Source organism: Ursus americanus, chromosome 13, assembly GCF_024610735.1.
Source record: "Ursus americanus isolate L20-20 chromosome 13, mUrsAme1.1.p, whole genome shotgun sequence".
Taxonomy (NCBI): domain Eukaryota; kingdom Metazoa; phylum Chordata; class Mammalia; order Carnivora; family Ursidae; genus Ursus; species Ursus americanus.
In genome coordinates this window covers 41,794,920-41,821,043 of record NC_142139.1, presented here as the reverse complement: position 1 = coordinate 41,821,043, position 26,124 = coordinate 41,794,920, and the positions used below count along the sequence as shown (strand labels likewise).

The window sequence follows — 26,124 nt, the reverse complement described above, 5'->3', positions numbered from 1 at the left end:
CAACTCTATTCAGGCCCAGATGTCACATAAACCTGAACTTACGTGTAAGCGGCTGTACATTTTACTTACACAAAAAAAATCTAAAAATTATTGGGCCCTATGACTGTTTGAATGAGAATTCTTTTAAATGGTTATTATCACTTTCGTCTCAGTTTTCTTACGATTCAATGCACTCACAGAAAGCAGATGTATTTCTTCTCTCAACTTCAAATTTGATTCCGAAACACAATAAACTTATTTCTCTTCCTGTGGAGCTAAGGAGCTAAGCGAAAGCAAAGCTGATGACATCTTAATTCCTGCCTAAACCTTCTTACTCTCCAGCACTCCAGCAGATCTACCTTCCAGCTCTACGCTGAACCAGAGGTGATTTTATGAGTACCTTCCAAACCCTCTATTCCCTTTTAAAGGAAGCTGAGCTCAACCACTCACCCAGATGATGGGTTCTGGACCAAAAAACAGAAAGAAGGAACCTTAAGACAGAGAGAATATCAAAATGAAGACATTTCTTTCCAAGGAAGGTGAGCTGGCAATTTTATACCCACTTAAAACACAACACAGACACATACATGTATGCAGTTTCAGTGCAGAAATATTATAGTCAGAATTTTTTCTGAGGAATGCCATAATGATTTCTTTAATGTTGCAGGGTTTTTTGTTTTTAGATATAGTGAGCCTTGAAAAATAGTTTCCTTTTTTCTGAATCATGGTAAAAGTGGAAGATTAAAATGATTGCCTTTTAAGAGATATTTTTTGATATTCAGATCTTCAAAATACTGGTTTCTAACAAAAGATCACCAAAATACTGGTTTCTAACAAAAGATCACCAAATTTATCTACAAACTCTTGAAATGTTGCACGTATTATCCGATCACCAGTGTGGTCCAAATTGCATTTGGGGGACAGAGACTTTTGAAAGGGCCAGAGTAGATACTGGTGGGTCCGGTACAGGGCTACCAGAGTGGCCTGGGAGAGAGATGATGACAGCCCGGATGCAGGAAAGGCCAGCGGGCGTCATGGTCAGCAGACAAGATCTGCCAGGTACAGCACATAACGTGTAGGCTCTCTTCATATCGAGGTCTCCAGCAGAGCTCATAGAGAGGCCTGCATGGTCATCGCCTCTCTCTTAATTCCCCGTACCCTTCCTTCGATTAACACCTATTAACTAAGATAACTGAACACCTGTCTCTGTTTCAGTACTTTTATCACCACAAATATGGCATCCGGCATTCAAAGCTTCTAGTCTCAGTAACCAGAAAAACCTGGCCATTCTCAGCTGCCCCCTTTGCTGAAGGACGGCCCTGAGATAAGGCTAAAAATGTTCAGCAGGAAAAAGCCATGCTATCAGCGTATGCAAGTTACACTTACTCCAGCCCTTTCAACCCCTTACAAAAACACAAGTCAGATCGTGCCATTCTTATGCTTAAAACCTTTCAATACAACCTCACTGGTTTCAGGATTTAAACCAAATCCGATTTTGGAAACCTTAAGAAATCTTCCTTAAAATCTGGGGAAGAGGGGCTATTCAATTCTATAAAAATAACTCTAAAAATTCCCAAGAACTATCTAAAATGATGACAAACCTCCCAGACATTACAGTACAGGTAAATTAGTTTTGCTGGTCTTCCCACTGCAATGTAAGCTCTGGAAATGCTAAACCAGGGCATGCCTGCAGAAGAGGCTCAATGAGACTACTGAGTGAAGGAAAGCCCCAGGTACTGCTGTGACCCAGACATAGTTCTAAGCAATGTGCTTTATTCACTAATCAGAAAGAAAGTGTCGGTAAGGTGGCAAAGTTCATCATACATTGGTTCAATAGTTTTCTCAATTTCCAAAGCTCTTCATAATCACCAGGAAATAAGTCAAAGGGGAAAACTGATCAAACACAATATGCTATTAATGAAATGCATATTGAAAGAACATTAAGGTGTCATTACACTTGATCCCTGAACAGCACAGGTTGAACGGTATAGGTCCATTTATATGCAAATTATTTATCAACAGAGTACAGTACTGTAAATGGATTTTCTCTTCCTTATGATTTTAATAACTTTTTCTCTAGCTGACTTCATTGTAAGAATACAGTATATAATACCTACAACACAGAATACGTGTTAATCAACTATTTATGTTATCTGCAAGGCTTCTGGTTAACAGCAAGCTATTAGCAGTTAAGTTTCGGGGGAGTCAAAAGTTATACACAGATTTTGAACTGCGTAGGGGTGGGCACCCTGTGCAAGGGTCGACTGGATACACATTCTAAAACATCGAAAATGTTTCTTTCCACTAACCCACACTCAGAAAGACTGGAAGCAGGGAGAGGGGAAGACAGTAAGACATTCCTGAAAAAAATATCATTACTGGTGACCACAGAGGTTCTGTCTTCCTGAAAAGCAACCCAGCAAGAATTAACAAGCTCTATAAAATGGTTCATACTCTTTAACTACAGAATCTCTCTTGACAAAACACATCCCAAGGAAACAGGGTAATCCAAAAAGGAAATAAAGAAACTTATAAAACATGTACATGGCCTAACAGTAATAATAATGGAAAACTGGAAACATTTCAAATGATCAGAAACAAGATTAAGCTAACCATGAGAAAGCAACACCGCAGACGCTATGGCCTTTCACAAGAAGTACGTGGATTCCACTGACACTTCACATACATACACTACTTCTACACACATCAGGATTTTTTCAAAAAAGCAGATAAGTGTAAAATCCCAATTCTGAAACCTGGTGAGTTTAACATCTCTAACAATCCTATATAAAAAGGGCTGCAAAAGATACATCAATTTAAAGGACTACAAAGTTTGGTGCTTGCCAGAATTCAAAACAAATCTATTAGAATTACCTGTGTTTGTGAAAGCTGAATGCTCTGGACCTGTGGAAGCAGAAAGTAGGCATTTGGTAGCTGCTCGGCAGATCCTTCTGTAGAGACTCTTCGAGTGCCAATTCCAGATACCTTCCAAAAAAAAAAAAAAAGAGTTAATTACTCCCTTGTTTGTTTCGCAACCTATTTGCCATAATGTTAAAATACCTTTCCAGAGGAAATCTGTATTCACCACCTTGACCTTTAAGACCCTATTAATCTAATTATTATATATATTTTTGTCTACAAAAGAAAGCAACGAAAGTTGCTGTATTTAAGCTGAATGTTCCTCACTGTAGCAAATCTTCTCAGAAATAAGCAACTTTTCCGATATGGGACCAAGTGTTTAATGGAAACCAGTAAGGAATAACCACAAAAATGATAGATCTTGGCTCGATGCCACATCCTATTAAAGATGCCACAGATACCACTGAAGATAAAGATTCCTAACTACTTTGTGAACAATAACAAAAAGATTCTTCACACTCCATCCCTGGTGTCTTGATATGAAGAGTGAGCTCCCTGAGAACCGGCCCCCAAGCATGAAATCCATGTGTCCTGATCAGAAATATTCCCGAGCCCAGGAGGGAAGGGGGCAGAAGCACCAGGGACTGCCTCTATAGCTCCTCCCTCTGGACTGTTCATGAGGTCAGGGCCGAGCTCTGAAAGCCCACTCTATTTTATAATAGAACTATAACATGGTAGACTTCTTTGTTTTGTTCCAATGCCTTTCAGAGATCCACAGTGAGACTTACAGCTCTGTGCTCTGAGCCCAAGACAGCCAACTGTGTATGGCATGGAGGCAAAAGAAGGGAGAAAGCTGGTGAGTTTACATCACTAACAATCTTACATTGTAATGACATAAACCAGGCGGCAACATTTCCAAAAGTCTTTTATAAAATACCCAAATCCCACTGTTAAATCAGGAACCAAATCAAGGGACCAGAGGGAAAAGTTACTTACATGATAGGGAAGGACTCCATACGAGGAGGTATTAATAAATAAAGAACTTTCAATGCTTCCTTCTTCAGTAGGTAAGAAAATAATTCTGAAGGATGTTTTCCCCATTGCTGGAATTACCTGAAAGGAAGGTACCAAATTAGCCATTTGGAATGGACCTCTGTAAAAAAAATGTCTTTCAGAGACTTCCTTTCTGACAATTTCCATTAACAAATGTCTGCATATTCTGTACCCTTGATTCAGAAGTATCACGAATCCCTGAGAATCACCAAATGGATCAAAATCCAACAGTTGAAGAGAACGTATCAAAGAACACACCCCAGGCTTATGGCAAGGCAGCTGCAAGTCCTTTCACTTCGGACTGGGAATCCCTCACGTTCTTCCTTTTCCCTCCTCTTCTGCACCCATGTGTTCAACAGCCTTTATCAAACACGGTTCTAACTCGACTCAAGTAAAAGGAGCCACCGATGTACAAACCTGCCGATACCTAATGAAAGTGAGGAGCTGCGTTTACGTGGACAGACTATCATCAACAAAAAATGGGCTCCCTCGTGCACCATCTCCTTGGTCCCAAATTTAAGAGGAAAAAAGTGCATCCGGTAGATGTAAGTAAGCCAAATAAACAAAAAAATAAAACCCATTAGTAACCAGGATCTTCACCGAAAATTAAAGACCGCTGAAACCTAAACTACCAGAAGACCAGGGTTCCGAGCTCTCTGTTACGGTGCAAATTACCTTTATAAGGAGACGTTCACTACCTCCTATTCCCACATTTAGAAAGGAGTCCTATTCTAGCAGGTTCGCCAGGCAAGGCAATCACGACTCTAAAACTTGTATTAATTACTAAATGGTTCAGCATTTGTAGTCATTTCAAGATACATAATACTAAGTTTCCTTAACCATGAAAAAGTCCTATTAGATATACATTATACCTTGTTTAGACTCTAAACTTTTTTTTCCCATGGAGATATCAAGAGCCACCAAAATTATGGACAACTGAAAAACTAAATGCTAAAGCAAACACGCAGAAGGAAAGAGTTTGGGTAGCAGAAAAAGGGGAGACAGGGAGCAGAAAGTAAAAACTTCAGGCCAAAGAAAGCAAGAACACCTGGCAGCCTGCCACAGCATAGTTTCCAAGAGTACATCAACACTTACCCTGCAATGAACAGGAGGCACATGAAAATGTCTAGCAGCTGTAAACACTGAATTCACCACGACCTCACTATCCCTACTAGGGTTATACGCATAGAGAATCTTTGCGGTAGGGTGACCCAGGAACCTAGGATGGGAACAAGGAGAAAAAAACCAATGGATTGTGTGGTCATTAATATGGCCATCCACCCACCCATATATATATATATATACTTTAAACCCAGAAAGCTGTTGATGTTCATTAAAGCTAAAAGCAACAATGATTAAATCCTGCTATTACTAAAACATTTAATTCACAAGTCAAAAACTTTTAAAAGAATCCTTTCTTTTACAAGACACTTATGCCAACCAATGGTAACACCTCACTGACTTGGACGTTAGAAGAATTCAACCTGCAGAGGCCATTAAATGCGTGCAAATACAGAGTAGGAATGAGGACCTCGCCTGATGGGGCTCTAACTCAAATGAAAATAGGTTTAGATAAGAAAATGGACTCACAGAAAAACCCAGTCTTCTCAGAGTTTCTTCTCTCAGTAGTAAGTTTAAAGAGGCTTTTGGGGAATGGATTTCAACTCACAAAGAGACTTTATCAAGTCTCATGAAAGGAAAACTTAATTGTTGCTAAAGACCGTTCTTCTGAGAAGAACGCAAACTCAGCAGCACTTTCTAGAGCTTGTTCTTATCTGTTTAAATCATGAGTCGTTTAGAAAATTCTAATAAAAGCTTTGGCTCCTCCCTCCACAAACAGACACACCCAAAAGTTTTAGCCACCATTTCAAAACATTTCCGTACTCAGGTGAGAAGGTCTGTTTTCCAGCGAGCACCCTCCCTGAGGAGGACGCTCAGGCTGACCTTTCCTTCCTCCTCTTTTCCGCCCACAAGGCTAGCGAAGGAACTGCAAAGGAACAGAGCAACCTCTGGCCCACCTACCTGCCGTGTTCCCTGGAATCATTTACCTCTGATTCCTAGCAGTTGAGTCACGTTGTTAGACACAGAGAGCCACAAAAATTTCACTGAAGCCATCTCTCCAGTTTTAATGTCCTCAGTAGCAGGGACCCAAGTATATAGCTCTCTTTAATATGTAAGAAGTAAAACTATATTCTATATTAAAAATTCATCTACTTTAGGGGCGCCTGGGTGGCACAGCGGTTAAGCGTCTGCCTTCGGCTCAGGGCGTGATCCCGGCGTTATGGGATCGAGCCCCGCATCAGGCTCCTCCGCTAGGAGTCTGCTTCTTCCTCTCCCACTCCCCCTGCTTGTGTTCCCTCTCTCGCTGGCTGTCTCTATCTCTGTCAAATAAATAAATAAAATCTTAAAAAAAAAAATTCATCTACTTTATACTTGTATTTCTCTGATTTTATTCTGATTTCTCTGTGCTATCTTAGGTACAAAGGGATTTCCAAAGTACTGTATCACCACCATCAAATCCCTCACATTCCTCTTTCAGCTTTTCCTCCTACTTTTTTTTTTTTTTTTTTTTAAGGAGGATCCATGTCCAGCGCAGAGGCCAATGCGGGGTTTGAACTCATGACCCTCAGATCAAGACCTGAGCTTATATAAAAATTCAGATGATTAACCAACTGAGCCACCCAGGAGCCAGCCCATACCTCCTCCTTTTAATCACAAGTCTTAACTGAAAGTTTAATACAGCCAATGTGTATTTTAAAAAATAAGTCCTTTATACCCAGTTATAAATAAAATACACACTAATGTGATCAAAACCTAGATTTTTTTTTTATTTTTAGTTTTATAGTGTTCTTACCTAATACAACTAAAATTTTGTTACACTACCATAAAGGGTCACCTCAGAGGGCGCTGCCTTGGACTACTGGGTTCACATTTGCCTTTTACCTCCATCAAGTTAAATAAAGACTTCCATCGTTTTAGGTTGTAGGTAAATAATACGACTCAATCAGCAGAGTTATTACTACTTATCTCAAAGCTTTATATCCCATTCATATCACTGGCATACAAGAGTTTTAGTTTAAAAATATACAGATGTTTCCCAAACAAAAACACTTTAGAAAATCAGACTCCAAACTGCAATTCTACAGAACCCAGTGACTGCATCCACCAGACCTAACACAGACCTAGTTACCACCGTGCTATTTTTATTCTATTTTTTAATTCTATTTTTAAAAGTGTTATGAGGATAAGAATTTCCTTCACTAGTGACAACTGGAAGATACTCTATTAATTTAATACTACAAAAGAATGATTAAAATCTCTTTCGAATGATTAGCACTTTTAATCTCTGCACCAGTGGAATATTAACCCTTATAATAAACCCTAAGAAGTGGGCAGAGGGCAGGTGAATAACATGGTACTGATTCTGCACCCCCGAGGGAAACCAAAGCTATGAAAAGGGATAGGGTTTGCCCAAGGTCAACTTCAAAATAAACAAATAGCCAACCTGAACAAGGGCAGTGCAGAGATCAGCAGGAGAACTCTCGGCCTGAAGTTTGAATCTAATGCCTATAAATTAGACCATCTGCTAAAAAGTAAGGAAAAACTTGACTAATTTTAGTAGTATTCTGGGGTGCCTGGGTGGTTCAGTCGGTTAAGCATCTGCCTTCAGCTCAGGTCATGATCCCGGGGACCTGGGATCGAGTCCCATGTCAGGCTTCCTGCTCAGTGGGGAGCCGGCTTCTCCCTCTGCCCCTCACCCTCTCGTGTGTGCAATCTCTCTAATAAATAAATAAGATCTTAAAAAAAAAAAAAGGAGTGTTCTAATTTACACTACCATTTGTTCTTATTGAGATTTTTTAAAAACTTTAGCAAAAATAATTTATTCCCATAATCATATCCTAGAGCTCACTTATAAAATAAAATAGCATGGTTATATGCTGGCTTAGAAATCAGAAGACTTATTCTGTCACTTCTAGTGAAATGCCCTTGGGCAAAATACATTACTGCTCAGCAACAAATTCATGAGCATCTGTCGTCCATGCTCAAGTATAGAGATATTTGAAAATGACACACACGCAACTCTGTCTCGCAGATAATACCTGCCCCCACTACTCCACTATCCTTCCAGGATTCATAGAAGACTCACCTGACAAGAGACATGATTGTATTTTGAGAACTATAAAGTACTACATAAACAAAACTGAATCACCCAAAGGTGAGTCAAGTCTGAAGTGTGGTAACCTTTGCAAATAAAACATTTTAAACAGTTGCTTTTCAGCCTGCCTCCAGTTATCGGGACCAGAAACGGATGCATAAAGCTAATTAACATTTGTGGCCAAGACATCCATCCATCCTTGTGCACCGATCACAGGACTTTCATCTTACTGAAGAATGTATATGTCACAGCCAGAATCCTACGAACTGGAGTTGTTACCCTCACTTAACTGTACTCACTACTATCCATCTTCTTACAGCTACCAATCTGTAACAGATATATTTTTTCTTTTTTCTCTTCCATATTTTTATTTAAATTTTGTTAGTTAACATACAGTTCAATGTTGTTTAATATATATTTTTAAAAGTGGGTCCTGCATTAAAACCTAAAATCTTGTAAAGTCAGCAGGCACCCCTCCCAATTTTCTCTTTTCTTCCTTTTACAGAATCTCCTTTAAAAGCTCAACAAGATATTTTTACATTTATACTTCCTTCTCCTTCACTGCAGCTCTAATCTTTTGCTGATTAGACGGAAAGGGAGAGAAGGCAATCCAGCTGAGTCAAGGAGGGCACCCCAGGAGCCCACAGCTAGCTCACCCCAGATGCTCTCTCAGCACCACGCCTATCTCATTCACCGAACTCTTCCTGCAACTCAAAAAAGCTCGTGAAAATGATGTTCCAGGCTGTTGGAGCAAGCAGAGCTTTGACACCTGAAACACTTTCACTTCCATACTTGAAACTCTTTGAATGAACTATATGAACAAATCTTGAAACTGTCTCTCTTCAGTGCCCAGATAGTCTGCATCCAGGGAGTTAAACACCTGAAGCTTCGAACTTCAACCACATTAAGTGTTACAGCTAACAAGAGTCCTTAAGTTCACCCTTGGGCGCAGCATTCCCAGATTAGTCCCTCAACCAACACTCAAGTCACGTTCCCTTCATCCTCGTGGTTCTGAACGTGATGCACTGTAAGTAATTACAGCTGATATGCTGTCTTCCCCACTTCACTTCTTGCCAAAGTCTTAATCATAGCAACTAACGTTTGCACAGTGCATAACAAAGCACGATAAGCAGTAAAGACAAGCAAATGAATCTAATGAAAAGAATTCAGAAATCATCAATATTTAGTGTTTTTCATTATAAAATAACCTAATTTGTTACAGAAAAACAGGGACTTAATATTGACTCTTATTAAATTCCAATCACTATAAAAGATTATAAGGTATATTTAATAAAAACTGAAGAAATGGCTAAAACAATCTTAAACTCTCCTTTTCACAAAAATATTCCTCTTAACAAGTCCCAGGGTCAATATTACTAATATTGTAGTAATTATACTACATACTTAATTACTAATACATTACTAATATTCCTAATATACTTATATTACTAATATTACTTATATTACTAATATACTTAAAACGTATTTAACATTTTATATATAGATATATAAGTACATTTAAATATATTGATATATTTTAAGTATACATAAATGATATCCTGAAAGCAAATAATCTAAATAAAACAAGTTATTAAAAATTATAAAGAAAAGATACTTACTGAATTCCAAAATCTAGAACTGACGGCTGAAAATGTAAGCCCTTTCCACTAAATAGTTTGTCGGAGAAGCTAAAAAAGAAAAGACAAGACATTAATTTTGTGTAGTTTTGAAATCTGAATTCTGAGTTAAGAGTATATACTTAGGTCAATGGCTCTCACAAGCTATAATTTTACTCCCTTATAGATGAGTTGAATTGGTTTTAAATGTAAAAATTGAATTATTAGAAGTATAATTCTACAGCTGCAAAAATTTAAGATACTTTTTGATTATGGTTAATATAACTTCATATCAAATGTACAGATTCTGTAAGCATTCAACAAAAATGGGGACACATTTAAGTTTTAATAGGCTTCATTTCTGGATGCATTTTGAATAACATGACTATTTTCGTAAACTCCGAATCAAGAAAAGACATACATGTAAGGTGGGTGCAGGTGAGGGGCTGGAGAGGGAAAGAGATTTGGCCTCTAAATTAGTTAGACTATTTGTAACAGGGAAAGGATGGAGAATATAGGCAGGGTTGTCCCCCAAGCCTGAAATCATCACCAAATCTGTACTTTTAAGAATAATCATTACATAAAACCTCACATGCAGGTCATATTTTTCTGCAGTTTTTAATCATTATGATGATTTTTCTTCAGAACCAAGACATAAATTAACATACCAAAAGCATACAAAGAATATAAAAGCAAAAACATGTATGTATAACATTATAACATAATATACATACATACACATAAACATACTTAAAGACATAAAATGCAAAGCATGTGTATATGTATGTGTGTGTGTATGTGTGATATCTACACCAAAAAACTATCAATGGTCATATGGCATTTTATTTTATTTTAATATTTATTTATTTGAAAGAGAGAGAACACACTCATGTGGTGGGGGAGGGGGAGACAGAGAGAGAGAATCTCAAGCAGACTCCATGCTGAGTGCAGAGTCCAATTCGGGGCCCAATCCCATGACCCTGAGATCATGACCTGAGCCAAAATCAAGAGTCCAATGCTTAACCGACTGAGCCACCCAGGCACCCGGGTCATATGACATTTTTAAAGCCATGTGTGGCTTTTATCCAAAATCCAAAAATATTTAACTGAAGAAGCCCCGAAATGCAACATGTGTAGCTAGCTATTTTCAAAGACTTCAGCAAGCTTTCCAAAATACAATCTTTCCATTGTCTCCTGCCACCACTTAGCACTCCACCAAACATGGTCCCAAGACTAGTCCAGGAGTGGACATCTGAGTTTCAGAGCTGCTGGCCAATAGAAGCTTTGTGACCTTCAGCAAGCCTGTCTCCCATTTTCCTTGAAGGTACAAACAACACAGAGACCAGAGAACCCCTCCGAAATCCTCATCTTATAGGGAAAATCCTGGCTGCAATCTTTCCTTCCTCCCTCCACTTTTCTAGCCCTATCTAAATCAAGGCGACAGCTCGGTCTCCGTCTGCCCAACTTCTGCCACTTCTCCACTTGTGCTGAACGTGAGCAGAGAAGAGGTATGCTGTTTACTGGTTTCCCTCTAACCCCAAAAGGCCAGGACTAACTCCATGACTTGTGTACAGAAAGGACACTAACACACCTGGTTGCCTCCAGAAATGTTTTGGAGAACCCCAGGAGGTGACAGATGTAAAGAAGTGCCAACATCAGATTGAGCTGGCCAGGGCTCAGCATTCCAGAAGAAAAAGAAAACAGGCAACTTCATGTGCCAAAAATTATCTTAGAAAAGCCAGGCTACTGTATACATAATAAGTAAAATAATTATAGTCTCTTCCTGTCTTGTGCACTGAAAGTGGATTTATCATCAGATTTCACACCCAACTTCTGAACGAAGATAAGGTTTTAAGGATTTAAGCAATTCATTCAAGATCACATAGCTACTAAGAGAGCCAGAATTCCAATGCAGATATGTTGAGGTCAGAAACATGAAGCTGGCATGGAGTTCAGGCCTATCTAGGTTCACAGGACCTACCCAAGGAACCAAGGCAGCCTAGTGGCGGGGTGAGGGTTTGGGCTTCAGAGCGCAGACAAACTTAGATTCCAGGCCCAAGCTCACCACTCCCTAGTCCTGAGCAGGTCAATCACTTAACTTCTCCAAAGTCCCAGCTTTATTATATTAAAATAAAGATGACAACAGTAACTACCATATAGTTATCCTGAGGTTGAAATGAAATAATAATGCCTTTGCTTCGTGGCTGGCACATAGTTAAAAGTGCAATAAATACTAGATCATGTTACTAAGAGGAAGACTGTCGCCCAACAAAAAAAGTAATGAGAACAGATGGAGAAGCCAATTGAGCTCGAGTCAGAGCTGACCTGGGGATTTAAAAGCCCCAAAAGGGTAGCAGTAAATTATCTCTGAATAGAACAAATGAAATATAAACCTGGGCCATCTCATATCAGAACAGAGGTTTTTAAATCCTACAATCAGGAAGTTTTACAAACCCAACAAAAATCAGATATGTGAGGTCCAACTTAAAGCAATAAACCAGACATAGCCAGAATTTCTCTAACTTCAGAGAAAACTCTATTTTAATCTCATAATGGAGAAGTAAAATCATGTCAATAGTTCTTCCTAAAAGTCATTGAACAGATTCATTTTTCTCTTTGGTCAGTTTCAGCTCATTTGACTTAACATTTTGGAAAGGAGATCAAGTTACAAGGAGATTTAACAGCACTAAGTTAAAAAGTTAGTTCTCAAAGATAAAACCATCTTAGATGTAGGTACTGCCTGGGACAATACACAGGCACACATGCCCTCAAGTACTTGTTGAAGACTGAAGAGGGGGAAACGCTGCCGAAATTTAGCCAACTGTGGGCATCAACAACCATCCTCAAAAATCCGTGGCAGCTAAGAAATTATACTGTTTAAAGATGCCGAAGTTTTCGTTTCTAAATCAATGACATCAAAGTAACTACCTTAAGCCTCACGCGCTACAGCGGTGAGAGACAAAATTCCCTCCCTTTTCTCCTTTACTCAAAGGTCAGCATTAACCTTCTTGCACGTGCGCCCTTAATAATGTGAGTGCTTCTCTGATGTCACAGTTCACCTGGCCTCTTTCACTGTTAGGAGTCCCCTCATCTGGCCTAAAATAAACTCTGGCATCTTGTAAAAACAAATGATAAATTCATGCACGTATTTCTAATGTTCACCCCCCCCCCACCAGCAAGATAATTCTAAGGAAAAGCCCTTTATGAGAAGAGAGAAATAAAAGAGGAGCCACTTTGCTTCTCTAACAGAAGCACAGGGAGAGGAAATAGAGGTGACAGTAATGTGAGGTAAGGGGGCTCTTGTTTATATGGACCCTGCCCCATACATTCTCTTAGCCCTTCCGAAGACACCTGTCTTCCGCAGAGTTGACTCTTCCCTCAGCGTAGGACATGTGGACAAGGAATTCTACACATACTATTTGGAAAGAAAATCATTGCCTAAGATTATGTGACTTTTCCTCTTTATCTTCTTCTCTTTTTTCAGAAACTTCAGCTAACTTTTTTTTCTTTATATATAAAACAAAGAAACGGGGCGCCTGGGTGGCACAGTCGTTAAGCGTCTGCCTTCGGCTCAGGGCGTGATCCCGGCATTCTGGGATCGAGCCCCACATCAGGCTCCTCTGCTATGAGCCTGCTTCTTCCTCTCCCACTCCCCATGCTTGTGTTCCCTCTCTCGCTGGCTGTCTCTGTCTCTGTCAAATAAATAAATAAAATCTTTAAAAAAGAAAAAAAAGAAAAAAAAAAACGAAAGAAACAGTTCTAAAAAGTGGGCAGTGCAAGAGAAAAGAAATTTCCGTGGAAATGAGAAGACCTTGGTTCTGGTCCCAGGTCCGATAGGAGTTTCCTCTTTGGCAAACTGAAGGCCCTTACAGGAGAGTTCAGATGCCCAGACTCCGTATTCCTAGGAAAATTAAGTCTATCTGCCGATTTCAGACACACCCATTAAAGCATTTCAGTCCAGTGACTTCGATACGGATGTGAATTAACTATAACCAACTGTTCTGGCCATTCAGAAATCTGACCAAACACATCACTGCAAACGCAGTGCTCCACCTCTCTGGAATGAGCAACAGGGCCCAGGAACTGCAGATCCAGCCTCCACAGCTCGTGGCAAACACTCAGGAAGGACTGGCTGCCCCGGGGCAGGGGGCTAGCTCTAGGAAGATTCTCCCCTCAAGGTTATGATCCAGGAAGCCAGACAAGACTTGTAGGCCAACAAGCAAAACTCAAAGATCAAGAAAGTTCAAAGAGAGGAATAGAAATCTCTGAACAAGTCAGGAAAAGCTTGGGGTTGGAGGTGGGAGGAGGCAGGGGCCTCAAGGAACAGTGACCTCGAATGGAAAACTGGAGAAAGGCCTCTTGAACGAAGCTAACAGCAGGAGGGAAGACACAAAGGCTAAGGGACACACAGACCCCATCTGGGAACACCATCCGAACAAGGAAAACACGCCGGACAGTTGGCCTGGTGGTTCTGAGTGGTGGAGTGCAGAGCAGGGACAGTGAGGACAGGAGGGGGCAGACAGCGTGGCAGCCAACGATGAGGCCTTGCTGGAATGGGACACAAGCCCGACACGCGCCACAGTGCACCCTGACGCGAGTCTCATGCACTGTGGGTCTGTGCTGGGCCTTTACTCCTAAAGGAACCTGAAGGTTTAACCAGTTTCTGGAGAAGACTGCAGTGTTTCAGAACACGGCCGGCAGAGGCTGTTGCCGTCCTTTCTGAATAGGGAAAAAATAACTTTACCTCTGGCAGGGATTTGAGAAACAACGGTGAGCACCTTCAGGGAGGATGGAACTGTCTGGTTTTCCATATTCTTTTTTTTTTTTAAGATTTTTTATTTATTTATTCGACAGAGATAGAGACAGCCAGCAAGAGAGGGAACACAAGCAGGGGGAGTGGGAGAGGAAGAAGCAGGCTCATAGCGGAGGAGCCTGATGTGGGGCTCGATCCCAGAACGCCGGGATCACGCCCTGAGCCGAAGGCAGACGCTTAACCACTGTGCCACCCAGGCGCCCCTGGTTTCCCATGTTCTTAAGTGGACTGATTCGGTCGGCCTCTTAAAGCTCCGGCATCTACAGCTCGCTGCCTTTTCCATGCAAACTCCTTCAATCCATCGAGAGAGGGCCGTGACCAGGCTTTAGCCACTGGCTGAGTACAAGGACAAGAGGACCGGCTTCCCACACATTTCGCAAACCCTCTCGGCCTCAGAAAGGTAACAAAGGAGACCATGGCAAAATAACACTGCTATCTAGACTCTAAAGCATTCAAGGAAAGACCTGTTATGCTATTGACCTACTTACTGGGCTGTTCTCCTTAGGAGAAGGGGAGCGCCCATCAGAGCCCAGTGCTGGGAATGCTGGAAAAGACCTACAAATTCCACAAAGGTAGGGATTCCTGCACTGTCGATCGCCTCGGACCTTGAGTCAACAACAGGTATTTCCAGCTGCTATTCCCAGGCACCCGGGGGGATTTCAGTACTTCTGCTTTATACAGAACTGGGATGGATCCCTGCACAGAGAAAAGCAGCTCCTGCCTCGCGCAGTCCTGACTGAAGCCTGCCCACTCCAGAGCAAGACCTCCACAGGCTCCCACCAACAGTTAGCACAGACGCTGCCCTCCCGGCATTCGTCCCTGTGTTCCAACAATACCCAGCTTTAGCGTCCTCGGCGAAAAGGCCCAAACTGCATGATTGATGAAATAAGTTCTAGAACTACATGAGTTATAAAATTCCACATCGTAGTCTTAGTACTACAAGTTGCTTTCAGCTCTTACTCTTAACTTAAAAAATACTTCTTCCAGAAGTTTACGGAGGAAAAATATGATAGACACAAGCACATCTACTAAGGTTAGAACTGCCATTCTTTCTGGCAAACAACCACTTAACAATGAAGATAGAAACCAGTATTTTTATCCACTGAATTCCCAAAGTGGGGCGGGGGGAGGGGTGCAGGGGAGGAATCATTTGGTTGGACGTGATTTTCCTAGCTGCTTCTATTACAGAAAGCCTCAGACTTCAAGGTCAAAGCAAAGAAGAAAATCCTTGGAGCAATGACTACCAGCAGTGGTCTGTCAAAGGTGCTCTCACTCATAATGGGCTAGGTGCATGTTGATGGCCAGGACTTCCCAAGGCCAGGACAAAAGTCCTGCACTCCAGTCCATCCCTCGAGTGGCAAAGACGTTCTCCCAGTTCATACCACTGATGGATGAGCCGTTCCTTCTCTCAAAGACTAATGTCCCAAAGCCCCTTTCTGGATGGAACCTGGGCTGATTCCAGGCCCTGACCCGCTCTGCCCTCTCCGGGATTCTCAGCGTCCCCTCCTGCCGTCTTTCTCATCCACTCTGACACAGGAGAGACTCACGCTCCTATCACCTAAGAAGACCCTTTGACCTTCATCCCTTGAACTGTGGGCGAAAGTAACGACGACAGCAAGTACACTTAATTAGCACTTACAGTGTCCCAGGTGCCGTGCCTGGCACTATCCCCTGTAATCCTAAGAACCCTGTGTGGACACCATTATTATCCCACTTTCACACCCAAAGAAACCGATGTTTTGAGGGTTTAAACAACCAGCCAAAGCCCACTTCGCTGCTGGGGGGCTGACAGGGAAGGAGCCCCTGTGCTACACTGCTCACACCCTTGTCCCTGGTGTCCTGCCCCCTCACTTTGCTGAGGTCATGAGTGAGGACACGCTGGGAAGGCAAGTGCTGAGGTTACTCAGTCTGCCCGCTGGCCCTTCTCCTGAAGTGCCCCTCCTTGGTTTCTAGGAAATCTTGCCCAGTCTCCCTCCTCCCCCTGTGCTGCTCCCTCTCATCTCCCTGTGAAGCTCCTCTCCCCAACATGACTGTCCCCTCAGCTCTCCCTAAAGTCTCACTCTGGCCAGGCACACCTACCCCCTAGTTTCAGCTATCACCAACTGGGTGATGCTTCCTATATGGACATCTGTCATTTCTTCGTCCAGCATCCAAGTTTCCTTACTTTAACCACAGACTTCCCAGTGTCACCCCTCCTGGATTCTAAAAGGGCCAGTTACTAATTTTTCTAGCCCTGCTTCTTGTCAGGATGCCAGCATATGACCCGGACGTGGCCACATTCACCTGCCTGAAGCAGGGCACCAGGAGCCGGGGCCACGAGAAAGGAAAGAAAGTGGAGAAGCGTCCTGGGGATGAGTACAGCAGCCAGGCAGCGGGGCAGGCGTCAAGGACAGCAGTGTCCCCGGCACCTGCTTCCACGGCACAATCCTGTCTGTGGTCCTGTCTGCTATCCCCTCTTCCTTTGTTTTCTGAGCCTTAAGTCTTCCTAGAGATTCTGAGGGCTGCCCAACATCTTTTCAATAAATTCCTTTTCTGCTTAAATCAGCCAGAGCTGGTTTCTGTGGTTTGACTGATTCATTTCCCAAGACTGTGTATCTGTGGCCTAGAACCCTCTGCTGAGCTCCTGACTCAGGTTTCCAAATGTACCAGACGCCATCCCACAGATGGCCTACAGGCACATCCAAATGGAATCTGTGGTGGAGTCAACATCTCACTCAGATTCCCCACCACAGCACCACACACTAGAGCCCTCCCCCTCCAATCCACACTTTTGATTGCTGTGGTTTCAGTTACCTGCCATCAACCATGGTCCAGAAGCAGAAAATCCTTCTTCCGATATGTAGCCAGAAAGTCAATACTAGCCTGATGCTAGGTCCAAAAGCCTACAACATTCACTTCACTTCGTCTTGTGAGGTAGGCATTTTACATCTCACATCATCACAAGAAGGGTGAGTGCCATACAATAAGGTATTTTGAAAGAGATCACGTTCATATTTTATTACAGTATATTGTCATAATTGTTTTATTATTGTTGTTGTTAATCTGCTATTGGGCCTCCTTTATAACTTAAACTTTATCATAGGTATGTACGATTAGGACGAAAAACAGCACAGCTGATCCTTGAACAACACGGGTTTGAACTGCATGGGTCTACTTGTACATTAATTTTTTTCAATAAATATAGTACTGCAAATAAATTTTCTCTTGCTTACGATTTTGTTAACACTCTTCCCTCTAGCTTACTTTACAGTAAGAATACAGTATATGATACACAGAACCTACAAAATGTGTTAACAGTCTGTTTACATTATCAGTAAGGCTTCTGGTCAACAGCAGGCTATTTGTAGTGAAGTTTTGGGGGAGTCAAAAGTTACACGTGGATTTTCAACTGCGCAAGGAGTAAGTGCCCCCAGCCCCCTGTTGTTCCAGGGTCAACTGTGTAGATAGGGCTCAGTACCATCTGCGGTTTCAGGCATCCGCTGGGGCTCTTGGAATTTATCCTCAGAGGATACAGGGCTAGGGTATGCCCGTCTTGGTGAGTGATGGCATACCTGCCCAGCCGGGAGACTTGCTGAGATTCTGACTCCTGTCCTCTTCCTAACTCCCCATGCAAAAGATGCTGAAGGCCTTGATGGGACCTGACACATTCACACCAATCTGTCCCCTCCTTCTGGCGGCACTAACAGGACCTTAATTCAAAAGGCATTTGCAATATTGTGGTTTGTCAGTATTTATTTCTCATATATATTTGGTCTTTGTCCACAGTTCATGGCTCACAGCTCCCAAAACTCTTGGAATTTCCCAAGTGTTAAGGGTGATAAAGAAGTCTTCTGTTATGTTAATGAATGCTGGATCCCAACAGAGGTGGGAGGGGTGCTGGTTGCCAGGGGAACCAACCTTGTGATTAGAGACTTGGAACTTTCAGTCACCACCCCCAACCTCCTCTGGGAGGGGAGAGGGGCGGGGCTGGAGTTGATTCAGCCAATGGCCAATGACTTAGTCTATCCTTACTATGTAAGAAAGCCTCCACAAAAACCCAGAGACTAGTTCCTAGGGCTCCGGCACTGGTGAACTGGTAGGGAGGCAGAAAGAGTGGCGGGTCTGAAAAGGGCATGGAAGCCCTCTCCCCAGACTTCACCCTATGCATCTCTTCATTTGGCTGTTGATTCGTATCCTTTATCATATCCTTTAATATATTGGTGAACCTAAGTGTTTCCCTGATTTCTGACAGCGCTCTAGCAAATTAATTGAACCTAAGGAGAAGGTCGTTGGAACCGCCAATCTGTACCTGTCAGTCAGAAGCACAGATAACAGTCTGGGGCTTGTGACCCACATCTGAAGTGGGGGGCCAGTGGAGAGGGCTGTCTTGTAGGTCTGACCTCTTAAACTGTGTGATCTCTGAGTAGGTAGCACAGAATTAAGTGGACATCCTGCTGGTGTCCTAGAATTCCTTGAAGTTGTGTGTGGGGGAACACCCACACACATTGGAATTGGGTCTGGGAACCCTCAAAGAGCACGACGTTTGCATTTCAAAGAGTTTTAAAATATATTATTACATTTACATCACAGTCCTTATGCTGTAAAGAACTCCTTTAGCTAAGTGATTAAATTTGCAAAAACTTAGAAAAGAAAAGACAAAATAAATACATAAATAAATAAGTGAAAGAAAAGGCTGGTAATTAAGCCCATGTTTCCTAACTCCTGTTCCAACTTACGCCTTAGTGCAATGTATGGCTCATCTATGGTTTAAACATCTTTTCCTAGATTCTACTATATGTTAAAATAATTAAACGTGATTTGTAAATCTGCAGAATACAAAATGCATTTTGCTCTACCTTTCAGGTCTAGGACAACAAGTTAGGATGAAAAGGTAATTCAGTCTCCAAGCGGCAACAGAGTTGGCCAGATGCTATACATCCGAAGTGGAAGCCAAGGCAGAAAGTCACGGGAACACTAAGGGACTGCGGAGACGGGACGAAGGACCTCCTTGTCAATCACAGGTAAACAAATGCGAGTTTCTGCAATACTGTGGCTATTTCTAGAAAACCAACTTTGAGCTCTCGAAGTGTCCATATAACTTTAGATACTAGTTCTCTGAACGTGAACCAGCTATTTTTTAAAGCTCATCTATAATCCTTTCAGCAACTGGGTAGCTATACTTATTCACATTATAAAAGCAGCAATGCCAAATCACACTGCCATTAATTTCTTCAGTTCCCCTGCATTAAGATATTACAATACCCGGGTGCCTGGGTGGCTCAGTTGGTTGAACGTCTACCTTCAGCTCAGGTTGTGGTCCTGGGGTCCTGGTATGGAGTCCCACATCGGGCTCCCTGCTCAGCGGGGAGTCTGCTTCTCCCTCTCCTTCTGCCTACCACTCCACTGCTTGTGCTCTCTCTTTCTCTCTCTCGTGAAAATAAATAAAATCTTAAAAAAAAAAAAGATATTATAACAGCCAAAGCAGATTGACGCAAGCCTCCAGAGATGAATCAAAGGCTTCCGGTCTTGCATATAATACAAGGAGGGGAGGACAGTCCATGAGAGGGAAACAATGGTGTGGAGCAGGTTAGGGAAAATGTTCTGGAAGAGATGGCGTAGAAAATAGGGCTTGGAAGGCTGGATGTGCTGTCTTCAGGTGAAATGGAGGAGGAATTCCAGGCAAGGGGAGAAACAGAAATGAAGGCACACGGACCACAGAAAGGCAAAGAAGGTAAAAACTGACATAGGCAAGGTAATTTCTTAGTTTCTTCATAGGATGAAAGAATAATCCTCAATCACTTCACATTCCAGAACAACACCTTAATTCAAACACAATGAACCGATTTAAAAAAAAACAACTTAAGTTTTATTTATTTAAGTGATCTCTACACCCAACATGGGTCTCAAACTCATGACCCCGAGATCAAGAGTCAGGTGCTCTACCAACTGAGCCAGCCAGGTGCTGGTTTTTTTAAACCGCAATGTGAGCAATATATCAAAATCATCTTGAGGCAATCACAAAGACTATTAGCAATGCAGCTGGAAAACTCTACTGAAAAATGTCTACGCTTTTTAAGCGTTCCTTGAGCAGCCAGCCGTGCAGCCTTCTCGGCCGGAGCAAGCGAAGGGTTTGCAGCAGCAGCTTACTGGGAAGAGCTCGGCGATTGTCAGTCCGGTACAGTACTAACCTGTGTGTCCGGGCATTCCTGCTTCTCAGAATACCTGGACAACATGGCACTATTCAACAAGGTCAAGTCTTCTTTAAAAACAAAACAAAAAACCAAACTAACCTCTGAATTTTTTTTTTTTAATGTAGCTCTTTTAACTGGCCTGTCAAGAGTCCACTAAACACACTGGACCCACCACACACTTGCCCCCAGAGCCTAACTGATTACTGCCAAGCTCGCTGCTTGTATGATATAATCCCACTGTCAGAACAGCTTAAAAGCTGATTTTTCTCGTGTGAAACCCAAGTAATACTGACACTGGAGAAACTAGACTAGAATGTTCCCAGAAAGACAAGTACTCCTTAATACAAATCAGAGGGGTTGGGTTATTTTTTTTCCCTCGGGATTGAGGTGGGTGAGGGGGAAGGCTTAAAAATGTGTTATGTTAAAAACAATCTTCCCTTGAGAAATAATGGTAAAGGTTTCATGGTTTCTTTCCCAGGGTTCTGTGTGACAGGAATTGTTCTTTAGCCCTTACTATCCCTCTCTCCCTCTCTCATATAATTTTTTGCCGGGCACCTTTCCCGGGCTCCCTTGCAGCTGGGTACGGCTATGGAACCAAGTTCCAGCAAATGGGAGGTAAGCTGGAGTATTGTGTAGCGGCTTCCCGGAATCCTCTGGCCCTCTCCTTCATTCCTTGTCCTACCTGCTGCCATGGACACAAGCGTCTCCACTCTGCATCCTGAGTACCAGGCCCAGGACCCTAGGGAAGGCAATGGGGTGATCTGGAGGGAACAGGGGTCCCTGAAGACTTCCTGGAGCCAGAGGCTGCGTGAGTCCAGACTCACAGGGGAGAGAGAAAGCTATCTAGTTTGGGTTTTTTTTTTTTGTTTTTTGCTTTATTTTAAAAAATTTATATAAAATCAATTAATTAATATATTGTATATTATTAGTTTCAGAGGTAGAGTTTGTGATTCATCAGTTGCAAAGAACACCCAGTGCTCATTACATCAAGTGCCCTCCTCCTTCATACCCATCACCCAGTTACCCCATCCCAAACCCACCTCCCCTCCAGCAACCCTCAGTTTATTTCCTGGAGTTAAGAGTCTCTATGGTTTGCCTCCCTGTTTTTATCTTATTTTATTTTTCCTTTCCTTCCCTATGTTTATCTGTTTTGTTTCTTAAATTCTACACATGAATAAAATCATACGGTTATTTGTCTTTCTCTGATTTATTTCGCTTAGCATAATATCCTCTAGTTCTGTCCATGTCATTGCAAATGGCAAGATTTCATTCTTTTCGATGGCTAAGTAATATTCCATTGTGTGTATGTATGTGGGTATGTACGTACGTATCTCACATCATCTCTATCCATTCATCTGTCAATGGACATCTAGGCTCTTTTCATAGTTTGGCTATTGTGGACATTGCTGCTATAAATATTGGGGTGCAGGTATCCCCTCGCATCACTATGTTTGTATCCTTTGGATAAATACCTAGTAGTGTAATTGCTGGATCGTAGGGTAGCTCTATTTTCAACCTCTTGAGGAACCCCCATACTGTTTTCCAGAGTGGCTGCACCAGCTTGCATTCCCACCAATAGTGTAAGAGGCTTCCCCTTTCTCCACATCTTTGCCAACGTCTGCTTCCTGAGTTGTTAATTTCAGCCATTCTGACTGGTGGGAGGTGGTATCTCATCGTGGTTTGGATTTGTATTTCTATGATGGCTAGTGATATTGAGCATTTTTTTCATGTGCCAGTTGGCTATTTGTATGTCTTCTTTGGAAAAATGTCTGTTCATTGTCTTCTGTCCATTCTTTGACTGGATTATTTGTTTTCTGGGGGTTGAGTTTGGTAAGTTCTTCATAGATTTTGGATCTACCTTGTTTTAAACCACTGGTATCTTGTAATTCTGTTACCTGAAACCTTAATTCTAACTGAAACAGCTTCTCACCCTTCTCTAACACCAGAAACTGCAGGGGCCATGCTGAACTGAACTCATACTGTTAACTTCCCCATCCTTCCAGCCTCTGCTGGTCCTGGGGAAGATGGGCTCCCAGTGCCGTCCCCCTTTCATGTGGTCCAGAACCACAGCTTCCTAATAAATCAGAAGGCTACATGGTTAAGCAATAAAAGTAACCCAAACCGAATGGCAAAACAAAGAAAATTCTAAGTAAAGAAAGGATAGTTCCTGGCTGCCTTTCACTGGGAAAAGCCATTGACTGTGGTAGTAGCCTAAGTGGCTTTGTTCACAAGCTGGTGTAAACTGAGAAATGCTTGTGTATGAACTGCTTTTAGGACTGGGCACACAGACACTACCTTCTAGTAAGAACCTATCGTTCTTCTCCTAACCACACATGAAGGGACAATCCCATGCAGGGCCCTGCAAGGACCCCTGTGAGACACTTCAGGGAACCCAGGGTAGGAGGGTGTTCCATACTGATGTGCCTACACCAGAAATGTAAGAGGTACTAGAAGGAACACACAGGTGATGTCCCCACTTGACCTAGGTAGGACTAAGTCCTCCAAGGGGTCTTACCAGTAAGAGCCCAACACCACTTACATTGCCCTGAAGGCAAGGAATAAAAATTATTCTACTTTTCAAAGACTGCTTGAAACACACTCAATTATTGATATGCACAGCCTCCCCCCAGGAATGGATGAGAGGAACCCCAGAATGAAAAGCAACGACCTTCCTGTGGCAAAGTCCTCCAACACTGACAAACTGAGGAGCTCTTGCAAAAACCAGAAGAGGAAGAACGGGGATAGTGGTGTCCTGTTTCCTACTCCATCTTAGGAGGAAGGAATCCAAGGGACAGGAAGGTTTTAGCAATGAAAGAAGTTTGCTCCATTCCCAAGGCCTACAGGTGACTGGATCTCAATCAAAAACCAACCCACAGGAGCAGAATTAACTAGAAAGATGAGTATAAGAGATCATCTACTGTTCTTGGGACCAGATTCTCAGTTTCCAGTATTAAAATTAAGGTAGGTAGGTAGGTAGGTAGGTCCACTGTGAGGATTAAATGAAATTTATATGTAAAGAGCTTGCAAAGCACCAGGCAGAGTGTTTGCCCAGTGAACAGCAAAGTGTCAGTTCAAAGGTCGGCAGAAAAGCAAAACAGTAAAGACTGATATTCTGATTTCCATAGACTCCACAGAAACAAATCAGGACAAGGCTAAAAAGTGTCTGTCTTAGAATTAATTTATGGTGGGGGGAGGAAGCTGGGGGAGGCGGGCAGGCAGAAAGCCTCCAACTTAATTCGAGTGAGCTGACAGCTCCAGGCTGCGCTCTCCTGGAACAGCCCACAAGTAGCTGGAACCTCCCTTGCAATTCAGCCCATGGAATTTAATTGTTCTTAATTATACAGGCGCCACTCATATGCAAATAGTGCATGAAGGGTTTTCCTTTTAAATTGTAATTTTTCTTTCAACCCCCTGAGGCACTGAAGCGTTATTGCCGAAGATGTCTCGGAAGAAAGAGTAGCCCCGTGGTCATTCAAGCCCAGGGGAGAGGCCCTTCTTCGCAGGCCCTCCCTCCCTCCCTTTGTCTGGCCCTGCTGGCCTGTTACCCTCCCACTGGTCAGAAGGGCTCCAGCCTTGCAGCCTGGGCCCCGTCTCTGCCATCTCCCCCTCTGCTTCCAGCATTCTCCATCCCTAGACAAAGCCCAGGATGACTCCAGCGCAGACTCCAGGGCCAGGCAGAGAAGGGGGGCGGGGGAAGCAAAGATCAGCGGGTGGTGATGTTGTTTTACCCACTCTTCCCTTTTGTCAAGGCACGCTCATCCCCAAAGAAGTGGAGCTCGTTAACAAAAACTGTTTCAAAGGTAATCCTAGCACCATGAAAAAAATGCTGCCGACAAGTAAATAAAAAGGAACAAAATGTCCCGTGCACGATGATTACAACTACAGAATGCACAGAGGAACAGGAGAAGGCAATACCACAGTTAACGGCAACATCAGGACGGGGGTGGGGGGGTGGGGGGGTGTCGGGAACATCTGCCTCTCCCCTGACTCTCCAAAACCATGAAGCAGCTCAGTGTCTCCGAGAACATTAAAAATTTTCAGTTATGTGCTTTTAGAAAACTCAAGAGCAATAGGAAGCCACGTTCTTTTTAAACATCACTTGTAATCATTTCTTTTTATCAATTCAAAGAACCCATTTCCACATTTAAAAGCTGTTTAAAAGCTAACAGAAGTTTCAATTCCAGAAAACTTGGTTGTCACTTTGCTCTACTTCCCTAAGTCACTAGTTATACTTTTCAGTCCCTCAGGGTTCCTCTTCCTCCACCACTTGTTCAAGACAGAGACACCCCCCCCCCCCCCAGGCTGATGACCTTCTCTCTCCCTCCTACACACCCTCATTGGCTGATCTGGTACAATCTCAGGCTCCAAACATCACCTCTGGCCCAGCCCTCTCCCTAGTCCCAGCCCTCTGGCTGCCCACCCCCAGGTCAACTGGATGTCTACAAGACCTCTAAAAAAAAAGTCTGGGCACCTCGGTGGCTCAGTCGGTTAAGTGTCTGCCTTTGGCTCAGGTCATGATCCCAGGGTCCTAGGATCGAGCCCCATATCATGCTCCCTGCTCAGAGAGGAGTGTGCTTCTCCCTCTCCCCGTCCTTGTGCTCTATCAAATGGATTAAAAAAAAATATATATATATATATATATAAAATATATTCGTACGGTATACGAATATATATATAAATTTATATAATATATATAATATATATAAATATATATATAATATATATATATATATATCTTAAAATATATATATATCTTAAAAAAAAAAAGTCTAAAACAAAACTCCTTACCCCAACTCGCTCCATCAATAGCCATCTCAGCTCGGTAATTCAAGCAATAACCTTGGAATCATCCCAGACTGTTCTCCGCCTTACACCCCACATCAATCTGTTAGAAATCTCGTGAGCTCCGCTTTCAAAGCATGTCCAGAACCTCTCTGTCTTCACCACCTCCCTGATGGTCTGAGGACCTCATCTGTCCCTGCAGTTGAGGCTCGACACCAGCCTTTGTAAGTCTAACTCAGATCATGTCACTGTGCTCTGCTCAGAACCCCCACAAAGACTGCCCACTTCAAAGGTCTCCCGTGAACTCTGTGCCAAGCTCTCCCCAGTGACCTCACTGCCTTCGATTCCCCGTCCCCTCCTTGGTACGTGGTCTGCTCTGTGAACACTCCAGGCCTAAGTTCCCACCTCTGTACTGGCTGTTCTGTCAGAATGTTCCTCTCTCACACAGCTTCAGGGCCAATCCCCTTACCTCCTCCAAATCTGTGTAAAATCTCTCCCTTTGAAAAGCCTCCACACCCTAATGACTGCCCCCACCCCGCCCACAATCCTCCTCTTCCCTTGCCCTTGCCCAACTTCCTCCACACCACAGACCGTATTCAAACATCCCTCAGTTTCAGCTGTTTATTGCCTTTAGGTTTGCTGCCTCATTCCCATAACCGATTTGACGGCAAGTTCCACCAGGACAGGGATTTTGGT

At 42.7% G+C, this 26,124-nt stretch overlaps 1 protein-coding gene across 4 annotated transcripts in view; it reads right to left on the bottom strand.

The window, feature by feature from the left end:
* TMEM131L (transmembrane 131 like) overlaps positions 1–26,124 on the bottom strand; it is a 155,557-nt gene that overhangs the window by 67,110 nt on the left and 62,323 nt on the right. For all 4 annotated transcript variants that reach the window (XM_045798786.2, XM_045798787.2, XM_045798788.2 and 1 more), the window contains 4 exons: positions 9,667–9,735; positions 4,987–5,110; positions 3,835–3,951; positions 2,854–2,964 (listed from right to left, as the gene is read on the bottom strand). In XM_045798786.2, coding sequence (XP_045654742.2) covers positions 2,854–2,964; positions 3,835–3,951; positions 4,987–5,110; positions 9,667–9,735 — 421 coding nt within the window. The remainder of the gene's footprint in view (positions 1–2,853; positions 2,965–3,834; positions 3,952–4,986; positions 5,111–9,666; positions 9,736–26,124) is intronic.